This window comes from Sceloporus occidentalis, unplaced genomic scaffold, assembly GCF_023333645.1.
Source record: "Sceloporus occidentalis isolate IW3139 unplaced genomic scaffold, rSceOcc1.0.p SCAF_1, whole genome shotgun sequence".
Lineage (NCBI taxonomy): Eukaryota > Metazoa > Chordata > Lepidosauria > Squamata > Phrynosomatidae > Sceloporus > Sceloporus occidentalis.
In genome coordinates, this window is record NW_028316981.1 from 85,575,131 (window position 1) to 85,588,673 (window position 13,543).

Here is a 13,543-nt window from a genome sequence, read left to right on the forward strand (position 1 = left end):
TGTAGAGGTAGAAGGTGCTATAGAATTGTTTTAGTAGGTAACAAAGGAAAATGAATAAGAAACTTGTCTGTAGGAAGACTAGGAATCTCCCTATTAAATATTAGAAAATTTGGAGTAGGGAGAATAAAATGCTTTCTCAGTTACTATAAGACTTTTTGAAACAGCTTGTCTATGTATGTCAGGCTGAATCTTTTGTAGTCAGAAGTACAGGAACATTTTGAAGCTTCTAGCAGTGTTTGCAAAACATAAAGAAGCCAGTGCTTGAGGGTTTCCTGTTTCAAAGAACCTATAATTAAGTTTAAAGTTTTGTCAGTTCATCTGATAGAACAAGCTGCACTTCATCTAAACAAGATATGAAAGTGTTTAGACCTCCTTATGTATATAGTAGTGACCGCACAAGCTTGAGGCCTACTGCAGATGATTCTCCTCATATTATGATTCATTGTGGTGATGGGCAGCTGGGGTGGATCTGGGATACATTTTTCTGGCTCTGGGACTTACAAGTGCTCCATGGATGGCCAAAAATGACAAGGAAAAAAAAACGCAAAGAAAAACGTGGAATTGGGGTGTAGTTTTTACTTACAGCTGTGAAAATGAAAGTAGATAACGAATATGAAATAAGACATGTTTAATTAAATTTATAGACAAGTGGTACTAGGTGGGAGTAAGAATGTTTGAGTGATATGGATGTAGATGTTTGTTGGTGTATGTAAATATATGAATGTATGAAGTTTTTTTTAAGATGTGTGTGTAAGAAAATTAATAAAAATATTTTTTTAAAAATGGTCAGACATGCTTGGGAGGCCACATGTAGCCTGTTCTGATATAGCATGGCATCCAAACCAGGCCACTGTCTCCCTTTAAGACAAACACTTATAGAGTATATGCTTCATTGAGGTCTAGCATCCACTGTGAGAATGTATTATGGTTGGATGGAAGGGACTGTTCTCATGTTTCTGCCATAGGGATTATAAGTGGCACTACTGGTAGCAGGATTTTAAGCTAAGATGTTGGGTGTGACTTGATAGATGTTCATTTTCCTTTAGACTAGGCAGTATCATTCTATAATGCTTCTATAGCAGAATGCTCTGCAACAAAATTTTGTAGGGCTTTATAATCACTAACTTCACTTACTTTATGCTAATTGTGCCTGCCAAAAATTAACAGATGTTTTGACCATAGCTAATTCACACTTAGTGTATTAATTTTCGAAAACAGTGATGGTTGTATTAACATATTAAGCTAATGTTTAGTATCTTTAGTAGTTATGTGTATTGTTTAGGGAGCATAGATGGCAAACATTTTATTTGTCATGTGATGTACACGTGGATTGATTAACCCACACTTCTTAACATTTCAGATCAATTGAAATATTTCGGGCTCCTGACTTGAAACTGTTGTGCACCATCCAGCAGCACCACAAACTCATCAATGCTATTCGCTGGCATCATGACCATGGAACACAGCCAGAACTGAGTTACATGATAGCTTCTGGCTCAAATAATGCTATTATTTATGTGCATAATATCAAGAGTGTCATAGGTGACTATTGTTCAATCTTTTAAACCTTTCCAATTGGTGTACTTCAAACTGCTTTTCTCCTACTGAGCCATTATGTTTTCTCTGTAACTTGAAATGCTACAGGAGGGGGCTTTTCCACCACAACTTCATTTGTGATATGTTTGTACAACTGCAAAGATGTATTGTTATGAAAGTGTCAAGAAGGATGATCATATCATTATTTTTTTAAAAAAATATCATGTAAATTTGAGACAGAAGCATATTCAGGTAGCAGTCTTGTGAGAACTGGTTGTGTCAAGCAGTTGTTTGGGTATTCTTTTAAAAGTGCTTAGCAAGACAGGGTGTGCAAATGAGGAATGTAGTCATAACTGTTGTGACAGAAGGATTCTGTCTACACAAATTTGTGTATGGTGTACTGTTCCTCTGTATCTGCATTGCACCCATGTTAATGGAACCCATTTTCTGAAAATTTGTTGCATTTTCTGTAGTGACATGAATTTAGTATGGTTTTGTCTGCCTGCTTCTAACATAATATAATTTGACTTTAGAGAGCTCTCCAGAGATACCCGTGACAATAACTGAGCCTTTCCGTACTCTGGTGGGGCATACAGCTAAGATCACTAGCTTGTCTTGGAGTCCTCATCATGATGGAAGACTGGTATCGGTTTGCTATGACGGCACTGCCCAGGTACAAATGTGAAATGCCTGTAATTTGTCTTCATGTTTTCCTCTCACTATTGGTATTCATCAGATAGATAAGGGCTCAAGGCATCTCTTTTCTTAGCCAAAGGAACATTTTAGTACCCCAGAGATGCATTTGCTGACAAAATTCATGCACAGAACTAAACCTATAAGATGCTGTTTATTGGCAGTGTCACCTTAAGCCAGTGGTTCTCAACCTTCCTAATGCCAGGACCCTTTAATACAGTTCCTCATGTTGTAGTGACCCCCAACCATACAATTATTTTCATTGCTACATGCAAATATGTGTTTTCCAATGGTCTTAGGCGACCCCTGTGAAAGGGTCGTTCGACCCCCAAAGGGGTCCCGACCCACAGGTTGGGAACCACTGCCTTAAGCATTTTGAGTAATGTCCTTGAGTTTCAGCCATTGGCTCTGTACAGGATTCTTTGTTCCAACAAATTATTGCATTTTGCCATGGGGTACATTTTGATCCTATGTAATATAACATGTATGGGACAAGAAATGTGGTTGAAATAAGATTCAGAAAAGCTGATGTGAGTCCTCAGGTGGAAATCAGTTCCTCCCTTGCTCAAAGATGGGAGAACAACAAGTGAATGCTTAGTTGATTCTATTCAGGAAGGGCTAAGCAGAGATACTTGTGTAATGAGAAACGGGGATGGAAAGAACTTGGGCATGCATAACAAACAGTCCATCATAGATCATCAAGAGACACCCAGTGCTAAAGAAGAATGTAAACAAAGAAACAGTGCTTGAAGTGTTTGAACTGCCCACAGAAAGTGGTCTTTGCAACATAATCCATGAAACAAAGAGCTATGATGTCTGTTGAGGGCATGCAATGGAAGTCAAACTGTGCCCCTTGACATCACTATGCTGAAAGTATACATTAGAGTATTGCTTGCAACAGAAGTGTATTGTAGACAACATGAACCTTTCAAGAAACTAGTATCCAGTTGCAGGGTGCTGCCATTTGAGAGCAGTAATAAAATTGGGAAAAAATTGTATACTCACAAGGCTCTGGAGGTTTGACATTAAGGAAACAAAAAAGATGCTTCAGTCATTGCTAAACTGCCTTCCTGGCAGGACATGTTAACTGTGAGCTGCTTGAGACAGGTACAGCATGGTGTGGTGATCTGAGTATTGGAATAGCCCAAATCCCAACTCAGCCATGGAAGCCTATTGGGTGGCCTTGGGCAAGTCACACACTCAGCCTCAAAGGAAGACCAAGGCAAACCCTCTCTGAAGAAATTCTACTGAGAAGAACCCTGATAAGGTCACCTTAGGGTCGCTATAAGTCAGAAATGACTCGAAGGAACACAACTCCAGCAAAGCAGCTAGTATTGTTCAGAGGCGAATGTCCATTCTTCCAGCATCTAGCATATGGAATCTAGGAAAATATGGAATATGGAAAATGTTGTGTCAACTCTAGATGAATCTTATTTTCACAGTGCATGAAATATGGAGCTGAGTATGTTTAGCTTGGAGAAGAGAAGGTTAAGAGGTGATATGATAGCCCTGTTTAAATATTTGAAAGAATGTCATGCTGAAGATGGAGCAAGTGTGTTTTCTGAAGCTCCAGAGAATAGGACCCGGAGCAGTGGCTTCAAACTACAGGAAAAGAGATTCTACCAAACATCAAGAAGAACTTCCTAAGAGTAAGAGCTGTTGGACAATGGAATACACTGCCTCAGAGCATGCTGGAGTCTCCTTTGAAGGTGTTTAAACAGAAGCTGGATGGCCATCTGTCAAGGGTACTTTGATTATGTATTCCTGCCTGGCAGAAGGTAGAACTTGATAGCCCTTGAGGTCTTTTCCAACTCTATGATTCTATGAAATGTGGTGGGAGACAATATTTTCACCTGGTTGGAAGTAGTATAAGGTCTCCTAACTAAAGACCTAATGTTCTTTGGCACCACAAGTCCCCCGTTGTTTTTGCAGTAGGGCAGCAAATGAGAAAACCACTGAGGCAATCAAGTAAGATGTTCTGGTTATCTGTAACGTGGCTGACACAAAAATGGTCCTTCACAGGGTGGGGTGTGTGATTCCTCTCAACAGGGACTATTTTGTTATTGAGGTAATATATTACCCCCAAAGTACCATTCATGCTGGTCTTCTTGAAGATAAATAAAAACAGCTGTTCCTCAGAATTTATGTCCACTTCTTAATTTGGGGGTTCACAAGATGTTCTTTGTGTGTGGGTGGGGTGGGGAGGGTTCTGTTGAAAGTGACGGGTGGGATTTTTAGGACCTAGTTGTATAAAATCCTCTTCCTTCAGTGTCAGGTCTAAGGTACAGTTACATTTGCTGTCCTCTCAGCTGGCTACCTTCATTTTTTCTAATATGTTATAAATTGTGGATAGGAAACCAATTGCCCTCCATATGTTTTCAGCTAAAACTCTCATAGGTCCAAGGCCAATAACCAGAGATGTGGGGGTTGAAACATCTGGGGGACATCAGGTTGTTTAACCCTGTGCTAAAACTCAGATCACTGCTCAAGAATCCCTTTAGAACCTAGAGAGTGAATTTTGGTGAGAAGACTCTAAAGAATGTCTACTTTTTTTTCTTTTAACGAGTGATTTTGTTCACAGGTTTGGGATGCCTTAAAGGAAGAGCCTTTGCATAATTACAGGGGACACCGGGGCCGACTGCTTTGTGTGCAGTGGTCACCTGTGGAAGCAGATGCCATCTACACTGGAGCTGATGACTTTTGTGTCCATAAATGGGTAGCTGTAAAGCAGGAACATAGCCGCCCTCCCACAGGTGTGTGTATTTGAGATGCTTAGACACCAGGGAGTAGGAAGCAAATCTGACTTTTCTTCCTGATATTCAGTGTTTTCTCAGATATAGTGTTTTGGAGTACCTCTAACTGTGAAAACCTGAGTTTCTAGGAATGGAGACTTCTAAAGTGTGATTAAAACAAGTAGATTCATATGGTACTATTCTTCATTCAGATCATGGGAAGATTCAGGGAACAGAGAGTCTGTGAAGATCTAGAAGGCAATGCCATAATCACAAAAAGTCTACATGGGTTTTAGAGAAACAAGTCATGCCAGACAAATCTGATCTCTTTCTTTGATAAAATTACCAGCTTGGTAGATGAAGGGAATGCTGTGGATATAGTATATCTTGATTTCAGTAAGGCCTTTGACAAGGTTTCCCATGACATTCTTGTAAACAAGCTTGTAAAATGTGGGCTAGACAAAGTAACTGTTAAATGGATCTGTAATTGGTTGACCGGCCGAAGCCAAAGGGTGCTCAACAATGGCTCTTTTTCAGCCTGGAGAGAAGTGACCAGTGGTGTCCCACAGGGCTCTGTCCTGGGCCCAGTGTTATTCAACATCTTTATCAATGACCTGGATGACAGAATTGGGAGCATACTTATCAAATTTGCAGATGACACCAAATTGGGAGGAATAGCTAATACTCCAGAGGACAGGATCAACATTCAAAATGATCTGAATAGACTAGAAAGCTGGGCCAAAGCTAACAAAATGAAATTCAACACAGAGAAATGTAAGGTACTGCACTTAGGGCAGAAAAATGAAATGCACAGATATAGGATGGGGGACACCTGGCCGAATGAAACTACATGTGAAAGGGATCTGGGAGTCCAAGTAGACCACAAGTTGAACATGAGTCAACAGTGCGATGTGGCAGCTAAAAAGGCCAATGCAATTTTAGGCTGCATCAATAAAAGTATAGTGTCTAGATCAAGAGAAGTAATAGGGCCACTCGATTCTGCTCTGGTCAGGCCCCACCTGGAATATTGTGTCCAGTTCTGGGCACCACAATTCAAAAAGGAAATTGAGAAACTGGAGCGTGTCCAAAGGAGGGTGACTAAAATGGTGAAAGGTCTGGAAACCTTGCCCTATGAGGAACGACTCAGGGAGCTGGGGATGTTTAGCCTGGAGAAGAGAAGGTTAAGAGGTGATATGATAGCCCTATTGAAATATTTGAAAGGATGTCATATTGAGGAGGGAGCAAGCTTGTTTTCTGCTGCTCCAGAGAACAGGACCCGGAACAATGGATGCAAGCTACAGGAAAAGAGATTCCACCTCAACATTAGGAAGAACTTCCTGACAGTAAGGGCTGTTCGACAGTGGAACACACTCCCTCAGAGTGTAGTGGAGTCTCCTTCCTTGGAGGTCTTTAAGCAGAGGCTAGATGGCCATCTACTGGGGATGCTTTGATTTGGATTTCTTGCATGGCAGGGGGTTGGACTGGATGGCCTATGCGGTCTCTTCCAACTCTATGATTATATGATTATGATTCTAAGGCATAGAGAAGGAGCAGCATATTCCCATTCCATTTCCTACGAGGAAACCAATATATTGATATCACTACCCATATAATTAACTGCTCCGAATGCATTGTGTATTTTACTGATGTTTTTAGAGGCATTATTTCACTGTGTGTGTGAGAAAGAGAAATACTGGTTTTATTTTGAGACTATGGCGGGTTACAAATCGCCATTAGGGACGTCCCGAGGACGTCCCAGTTTGGAAAAGGGGCGTCTCTTCTAGACGCCCCTTGCCCTATCACGGACTCAGTCCGTACAAAATGGCAGCGGCGCCGCCATTTTGACATAACGAACACTCTGTGTCCGCACGTGGCGCCCCGGAAGTGACACCGCGAGTGCGCCCTTTGGCACTCACGGCGCCTCTTCCGGGGCCTGAGAAGGAATGTGATTTCCACGCTCCTTCTCTGCAGCGTCCGGGAGCCACGCCATTTAAAGGCTGCGGCTCCCCGACGCTGCAACCCGGTGGTTTGTAACCCGCCTAAGTAACTATTTCCAGAACCTTTCTGTTCAGTAGGTAAGAAGAGCATTGAACTGGAGAAAAAGAGAAGCACTCAACTCAAAACAAAAAACAAGAAAAAGAAGAAGCTCCCTGGAAAACAGCCTTCAGCACAGGAAGGGAGTGAGTGGGTGAATGGTGGAGAGAATATGAAAGAGGAAAATGGGATGTCAGACCAAGAGGGAGAAAAGGAGGAACAGGAGACAGCTGAGAGACTGACTGTCGAAGGTATTTAGATTCCTGCTACATTTGCATGTTTTCTCAGTGTGACCATCAAAATATTTCCCAGGGTCTTGATTGAAGAAGCAGAGGCTTTTTTTATCTGCAGATGGAAAAATGAATATAACTGTTCTCTTACGAGCCTCAAAAGTTGTGTTCAGCTTTAAAAAGGTCATAGTAGTTATGGCAAATAGCTAATTGGCTGCTTTAATATTGTTCACTTTTAGAAATATGAGCACAATTTTCATTGGCTCTTCTGTAGCTTTCAGTTCACCTACTTTTACTTCTTTTCCAGCACACCTGTTTTTAACTAGTTTTGAAAATCAGAGTAATAAAACGTTCAATATATTGTAAGAAGCAGATGACCTTCCATGCTACATTTGCCGATCCTTCTTTGGGTTTCTGTTTCCTTTTATTTATAGCATGTGTAAATGTTATCATTTATGTTAGGCATTAGACAAAAATAGTTATTTTCTTTATTGTAGTGCAGAAGGATTTGCCTGCATGTCCAACACTTGCTTATGGAGCAGACATTCCAAAACCTCCCACAATCCTCAAAACCCCACTTGTGCGGAAGGATCAGATAAAACCAGGTCGGTATGTCTTCTGGATTAGAATAGCAGTATATGAAAAGATCCATAGAATGAGGATATATTGATACTTCTTTGCTTTAAAAAGCAAAGGCATGTTGTATTTCTAATTTGGTACTGCTGTTCAAAGAAGGGTACATTGTTGTTGTTAGCTGCCCTTGGGTCAGTTCCGACTCATGGTGACCCTGTGAATGAGACATCTCCAAGAATCCCTATCCTCCACTGCCTTGCCCAGATCCTGCAAGCCCCTGCCCATAATGCCCCCTGATTGAGTCTATCCATCTGGTTTGTGATCTTCCTCTCTTTCTTCTACCTTTTACCTTTCCTAGCATTATTGTTTTTTCTAGTGATCCCTACCTTCTCATTATGTGGCCAAAGTACGATATTTGATCATCTTAGCTTCCAAGGAGAGCCCTGGTCTGATCTGTTCAAGAACCCATTTGCTTGTTTTCTTGGCTGTTCATGGTATCCTAAGTACTCTTCTCCAGCACCACATTTCAAATGAATTGATTTTCTTTTTGTCTGGTTTCTTCAGTGTCCAGCTCTCACAATATGGTAATTGGGAATAAAATGGCCTGAACGATTGACGTTAGTGCTCAGTTGAATGTCTTTGCTCTTCAGTATCTTTTCCAGTTCTTTCCTAGCTGCCCTTCCCATTCCTAGTCTTCATATTTCCTGACTTTAGTCTCCATCCTGGTCAGTGTTTGATCCTAGATATGTGAATTCTTTATTTCAATTTCCTCTTTGTCTAGATTGAATTTGTGTATTTCTTCAGTGGTCATTATTTTTGTTTTCTTTATGTTCAACATCAGACCTGCCTTTGCACTTTCATCTTTGGTTTACTTTATTAACTGTTCCAATCCCTGAATGTTTTCTGCTAATATTATGGTGTCATCTGCATATCTTAGGTTGTTAATGTTGATTTCTCCTCTCTTCACTCCTCCTTTTTCTAATTCTAATTTCCTATGATGTTTTCAGCATATAAGGGTACATTGAGATACTTAAAATCATAGAGAAATGCTAAGTAGGTGTTAAAGCATAATTCCACAGGGCAATATATTATGGGTGCATATCTACTCAAACATGGGGAATTTTGTCTCAAGTGAAGAGATACATATGCATGCTTATGTTTCACATGGACTGTATTATAACTGAACAGCTAGAGAAGAGCAGTGCAACGTCTATATATAGACTCATGTACTTAATGTACTCATGTACTTTTTACTTCCCATCATCATCATCATTTTGATTTTTTATATCTTGGTTTTTCCCAGTTTGGGACTCATTCAGCTGGGACCATAATGTTTGTAAAATGCATTTCTTGAAGCTTATGGCTGGAGATCCTTACTTAGTGGCCAAGTATGAAATCCTAGGAACTCTTTCTACAGGGTCAGATGCTTTTGTGAAGAGGAAAAAGGCTCGTTCCATCCTTCCTCTTAGCACATCTATGGACCACAGGTCAAAAGAAGAACTGCACCAGGACTGTTTAAGAATTGCGACTTTCTTACATGCAAAAGGTACAGATAGAAGATACTCTTATGATGCCTTAGTCGTCTATATTGTCCACTATACGGTTCTTGATACTTTAGACTTTCAACTTGATCCTGAGACCTGCTGCATCTCACATAAGAGCTTCAGACTGAAGGTATCAGTGAGATATTTGTGATGCTGCATAAATTGTGTTATGTTGTGTAGCAACCTAAAACATAGATACACTTGTATGGGACTTGGAAGAAAAATGCTGCAGTGGTATACACTGTCCTTAAAGTTTTCACATAGAAGATTCCTACTTCATGATCTTTGTGTAGACATGCACATGGGAAAACATGGACAGAACATCATCAAAGCTCTAGAGAATTTGAAACTTAGAATTTGGAAGGCAAGGGCAAAAGGAAACACCACCCAGGTCCATTTCATGTAATCAAAGAGAATAACTTTGCTTTCCTACTTTGTTGTCATCTGAATGACATACTGATGGTGTCAAGAGGAATCTTATCTTACGCTGCATCTGCTCTACAGAAATAATGAAGTTGGACATTATTTTAATTGCCATGACTCAATACTGTGAAATCCTGGGGTTTGTAGTTGATGGGCATTAAAGTTTTCTGGCAGAAAGGGCTAAATCTTCACAAATCTACAAATCCCAGAATTCCATAGCAGAGCGATGTCAGATTGCATTAACTCTGCAGTGCAGATGCAGTCTTAGTTGCCTGTGCCAACTGAGTTCAAACTGTGTTGTTGTTGTTGTTTTTGGGAAGGACTTGTGTTTCTTTCTAAGACTTTTTTGTACCCATTTTGCATCTTGAAAAACTGTGACTTTGCCCAGTGCTCAATATTGGGGGCGAATATCAGAAGTTGTAAAATATATTCACAAGCTTTCTATCATGAGAATTATGATGGAAGAGAACAGGAGGAGAGAGAAATAAATAAAATATAATCTTTTCTCCCCTTCCTTTTAGATATGAAGGAAGATTTGACATCTTTTTCAAAGGATCCTGTCCATTTGGGACTATTCACAGATAGACCTGCCCTGTACAAAATGATGGAAGCAGAAGGTTAGACCTTTAATCTTAAATAAAGATTTTAATACTTTTTTGGGGGTAAAATGGGTTCAAAATGTGATGCAGTGGTTAAATATTTGTGTGGTTCTAACTGCACAGTAAATTGTGAAACATGGCTTCTAAAAAAATGGACAGGTTCTAATAAATCTGCAAATAAGGTAAGTCCTTGAAGGCTGATGTACATTTTTGCTAGCCTTCCAACTCCACTGGCAAATTACCATAGACTTAACTGCTGAAGTTTGTAGATAGTCATAAAGGTAACTTCATAATAAGAGCTGTATAGTATGAAGTGAAAGTGCAAACAACAAAAATAAATCCTAACAAGAAAACAACCTGATTGACTCAGAAAATAAGGATACATGTAGAAATCTGTATGTATTCTAATTGTAGTTATCTACTTTTAAGAATTGCTTTGAACACACCATATTGTGGAAAAGGAGATATACCAATAAACTGATGTACTGCTCCAGTCCTGAAAGAACTGCATTGGCCACCAATGAGCTATCAATTCAAGGTCCTGTTATTGGCACTGAAAGCCTCAGTGACCTGAAACCTGAGTGCCAGAGGAAGCACTTCTTTTACTAATTCCTACCAGGGAATGTCATCTGTATTATCCCATCAATAGCAGGGGCTAGGAAGGTAGTTGTGATGTAAATCAGGGTGTTCCATGTGGTGACATGCCATTTTCAGGTGACATGACATCTGCATCCCCCACAGGTCAGTCATTCAGAGACAAAATGAAAAAAAAACATCTGTATTGGTTTAAGCTTGTGGGTCCTAATGTAGGTGTGTTTTATTCAGCCCAAGAGAATGTTATTGCTGCTTTATTATTGAATTTTAAGTACTTCATTTCTCAGTGTTTTTTTTTAAAAATGCAATTGTAGATATACTGTATTGTTAACTGCCCTGTGTTCCAGTATTGTAGCGAAAAGACCAAAGTATAAAACTATTAAATATACAATTAATTAACCAAGAGGCATCTTTTGTTTCCCAACAGGAAAAAGCCACTTAGAGAATGGACACTCAGAGTTATTTCAACAGCTCATGTTGTGGAAAGGAGACTTGAAAGGTGCTCTTCAATCAGCTGCTGAGAGGGGCGAGCTAACAGATCAGCTAGTGGCCATCTCACCGATGGGTAAACTTAGTATCCAGAAATCATGCTGCTTTGTTATGAAACAGGCTTAGCTCAGACATTTGTCTTGTTCGATGTGGGGTTGGAATGACTGTCTTGAGGTCTTTAGTTCAGTCATTGACTCACTGGATGATTTTGTAAAAGTGACATCTTTTCAGCCTCTGTGCAATACTAAAGTGCTTTCATGCATAATTGAGAATCCTGCATGGTTTTACATGACAGGATAATATTTTTCAATTGTTTGTGCATAGACTTATTTTCACATGTTTTCATTTCTTGTTACATCATTTCTTTCTGTTAATGTTTCTCCCTTCTTTTTTAGCTGGCTATCAAGTCTGGATGTGGACTGTGGAAGCTTTTGTCAAGCAGCTTTGTTTTCAAGAGCAGTATGTCAAGGCTGCCTCCCATCTCCTCTCTCTCCATAAAGTATATGAAGCTCTGGAGCTGTTGAAATCACATAATTTTTTCAGGTCTTTACCTACTAATTTCAACTTAGAGATGATAATTGTGTGGTTAATATATCCAACAGTCTTTATTATTAACATTAAGCTAATCTTGTTGGGGGTCTGTGCCTCTTGAGTAGTTTCTTTTTGCTTAATATTCTCATCAATTATTCTCACACTCCTTATATTCAAATCAAATTCTATATTTTCATCCTACTTTTCCCCACTCCTGTTTCTCTTGTAGTACATTTCAATTACACGGGGTCATTTACTACATGTTGGGGGTGTGTGGGGGGTTTAAATATGGGAATTATCTTGAAAAGTGGGGGAAATCCATGTCCTAGAGTACTTCACAGTGGGTGTGTAAAGCCTTTGAATAGCTTTTAAATGGTAGCTGATAAAGATGGACATCACACATTCTTTTATTGTGTGGTTTGTTTTAATACTGTAATAATTCAATTTTGTTTTAATGCTCACATTTTGTATGTTTTTAATTGCATTGTTCTTTTAAATTGTGAACTGCTTTGAGTCTCAGTTTTGGGTAAAATGCATGATACTGTATAAATTGATGATGATGAGGATGATGATGATGATGATGATGATGATGATGATTTGATTTGATTTTAGCTAGCCTAAGGATAATGCTGTCTGTACAAGGAGCTGATGCAGTTATTTTGCACACTTTCATTAGCAACAGACACTTCTGAATTCCAGGGTTTGCTAACTTTCAGTGATAAGGATTCTTCATATCCACCCTACATGGATACATATTCATACCCATCACCCAACTTGAAATGTTAATGAGCAGTATGTACACGAGTCCATCATGGACTAACTGTCATAGATAATGCTTTTAAATAACCCATTATATACTCAATCATAATTCAAATGGAAATGATTCACATATTTAGCAAAGAGTAATTGTTATATAACAGTGATGGAGAACCTTTTACAGGCCGAGTGCCCAAAGTGCAACCCGGACCCCACTTATTTATTACAAAGTGCCATGTCCCTCTGGCTTTCTAGTAAGAAACTCTGGCAAACTGTGTGCTGGGGCGACAGCATGTGTGCCCACAGAGAGGGCTCTGAGTGCCACCTCTGGCACGCGTGCCATAGGTTCGCCATCACTGTTATATAATCAACTAATGAGGAGTTAACTGATGTGTATTCGTACCAAAGCATCCTCACAAAAGTAGTCTGCAGTCATGCTAGTCTTAAACTACACTCTTCAAGTCAAATTAGCTTATTACTCTGTTACAGTCTCAGTGAACCTCAGTGTACTAGTATTTTTGGAAAACAGTTCCAAGTGAGTGCTGGAGTCAACTTCCAGTACTGGAGCATACCAAGTTGTATACTAAAATAGTATGGTTATCTAACAATTGTTTTTCTTTTCTTGTTTGCCTCAGGGAAGCCATTGTAATTGCCAAGGCTAGATTACGGCCTGAAGATCCTGTCCTGAAGGACCTGTACACTAGCTGGGCAGCAGTGCTAGAGAAGGATGGCCATTATTCCATGGCAACCAAATGGTACTGATGATAGTGATATTTGTGAAGCTCTGACAGAGCCCAGAGCCAAATGAA

At 39.7% G+C, this 13,543-nt stretch overlaps 1 protein-coding gene across 2 annotated transcripts in view; it reads left to right on the forward strand.

Moving 5' to 3' along the window:
* The window catches only part of GEMIN5 (gem nuclear organelle associated protein 5), a 45,283-nt gene that overhangs the window by 18,269 nt on the left and 13,471 nt on the right, over positions 1-13,543 (forward strand). The window contains exons 13-22 of one of the 2 annotated variants that reach the window (XM_089527886.1): positions 1,361-1,542; positions 2,070-2,209; positions 4,811-4,982; positions 7,034-7,246; positions 7,723-7,830; positions 9,216-9,344; positions 10,287-10,382; positions 11,386-11,523; positions 11,843-11,990; positions 13,370-13,489. In XM_089527886.1, the coding sequence (XP_089384012.1) occupies positions 1,361-1,542; positions 2,070-2,209; positions 4,811-4,982; positions 7,034-7,246; positions 7,723-7,830; positions 9,216-9,344; positions 10,287-10,382; positions 11,386-11,523; positions 11,843-11,990; positions 13,370-13,489 (1,446 nt within the window). The remainder of the gene's footprint in view (positions 1-1,360; positions 1,543-2,069; positions 2,210-4,810; positions 4,983-7,033; positions 7,247-7,722; positions 7,831-9,215; positions 9,345-10,286; positions 10,383-11,385; positions 11,524-11,842; positions 11,991-13,369; positions 13,490-13,543) is intronic. The other variant, XM_089527896.1, reaches the window with a different exon arrangement.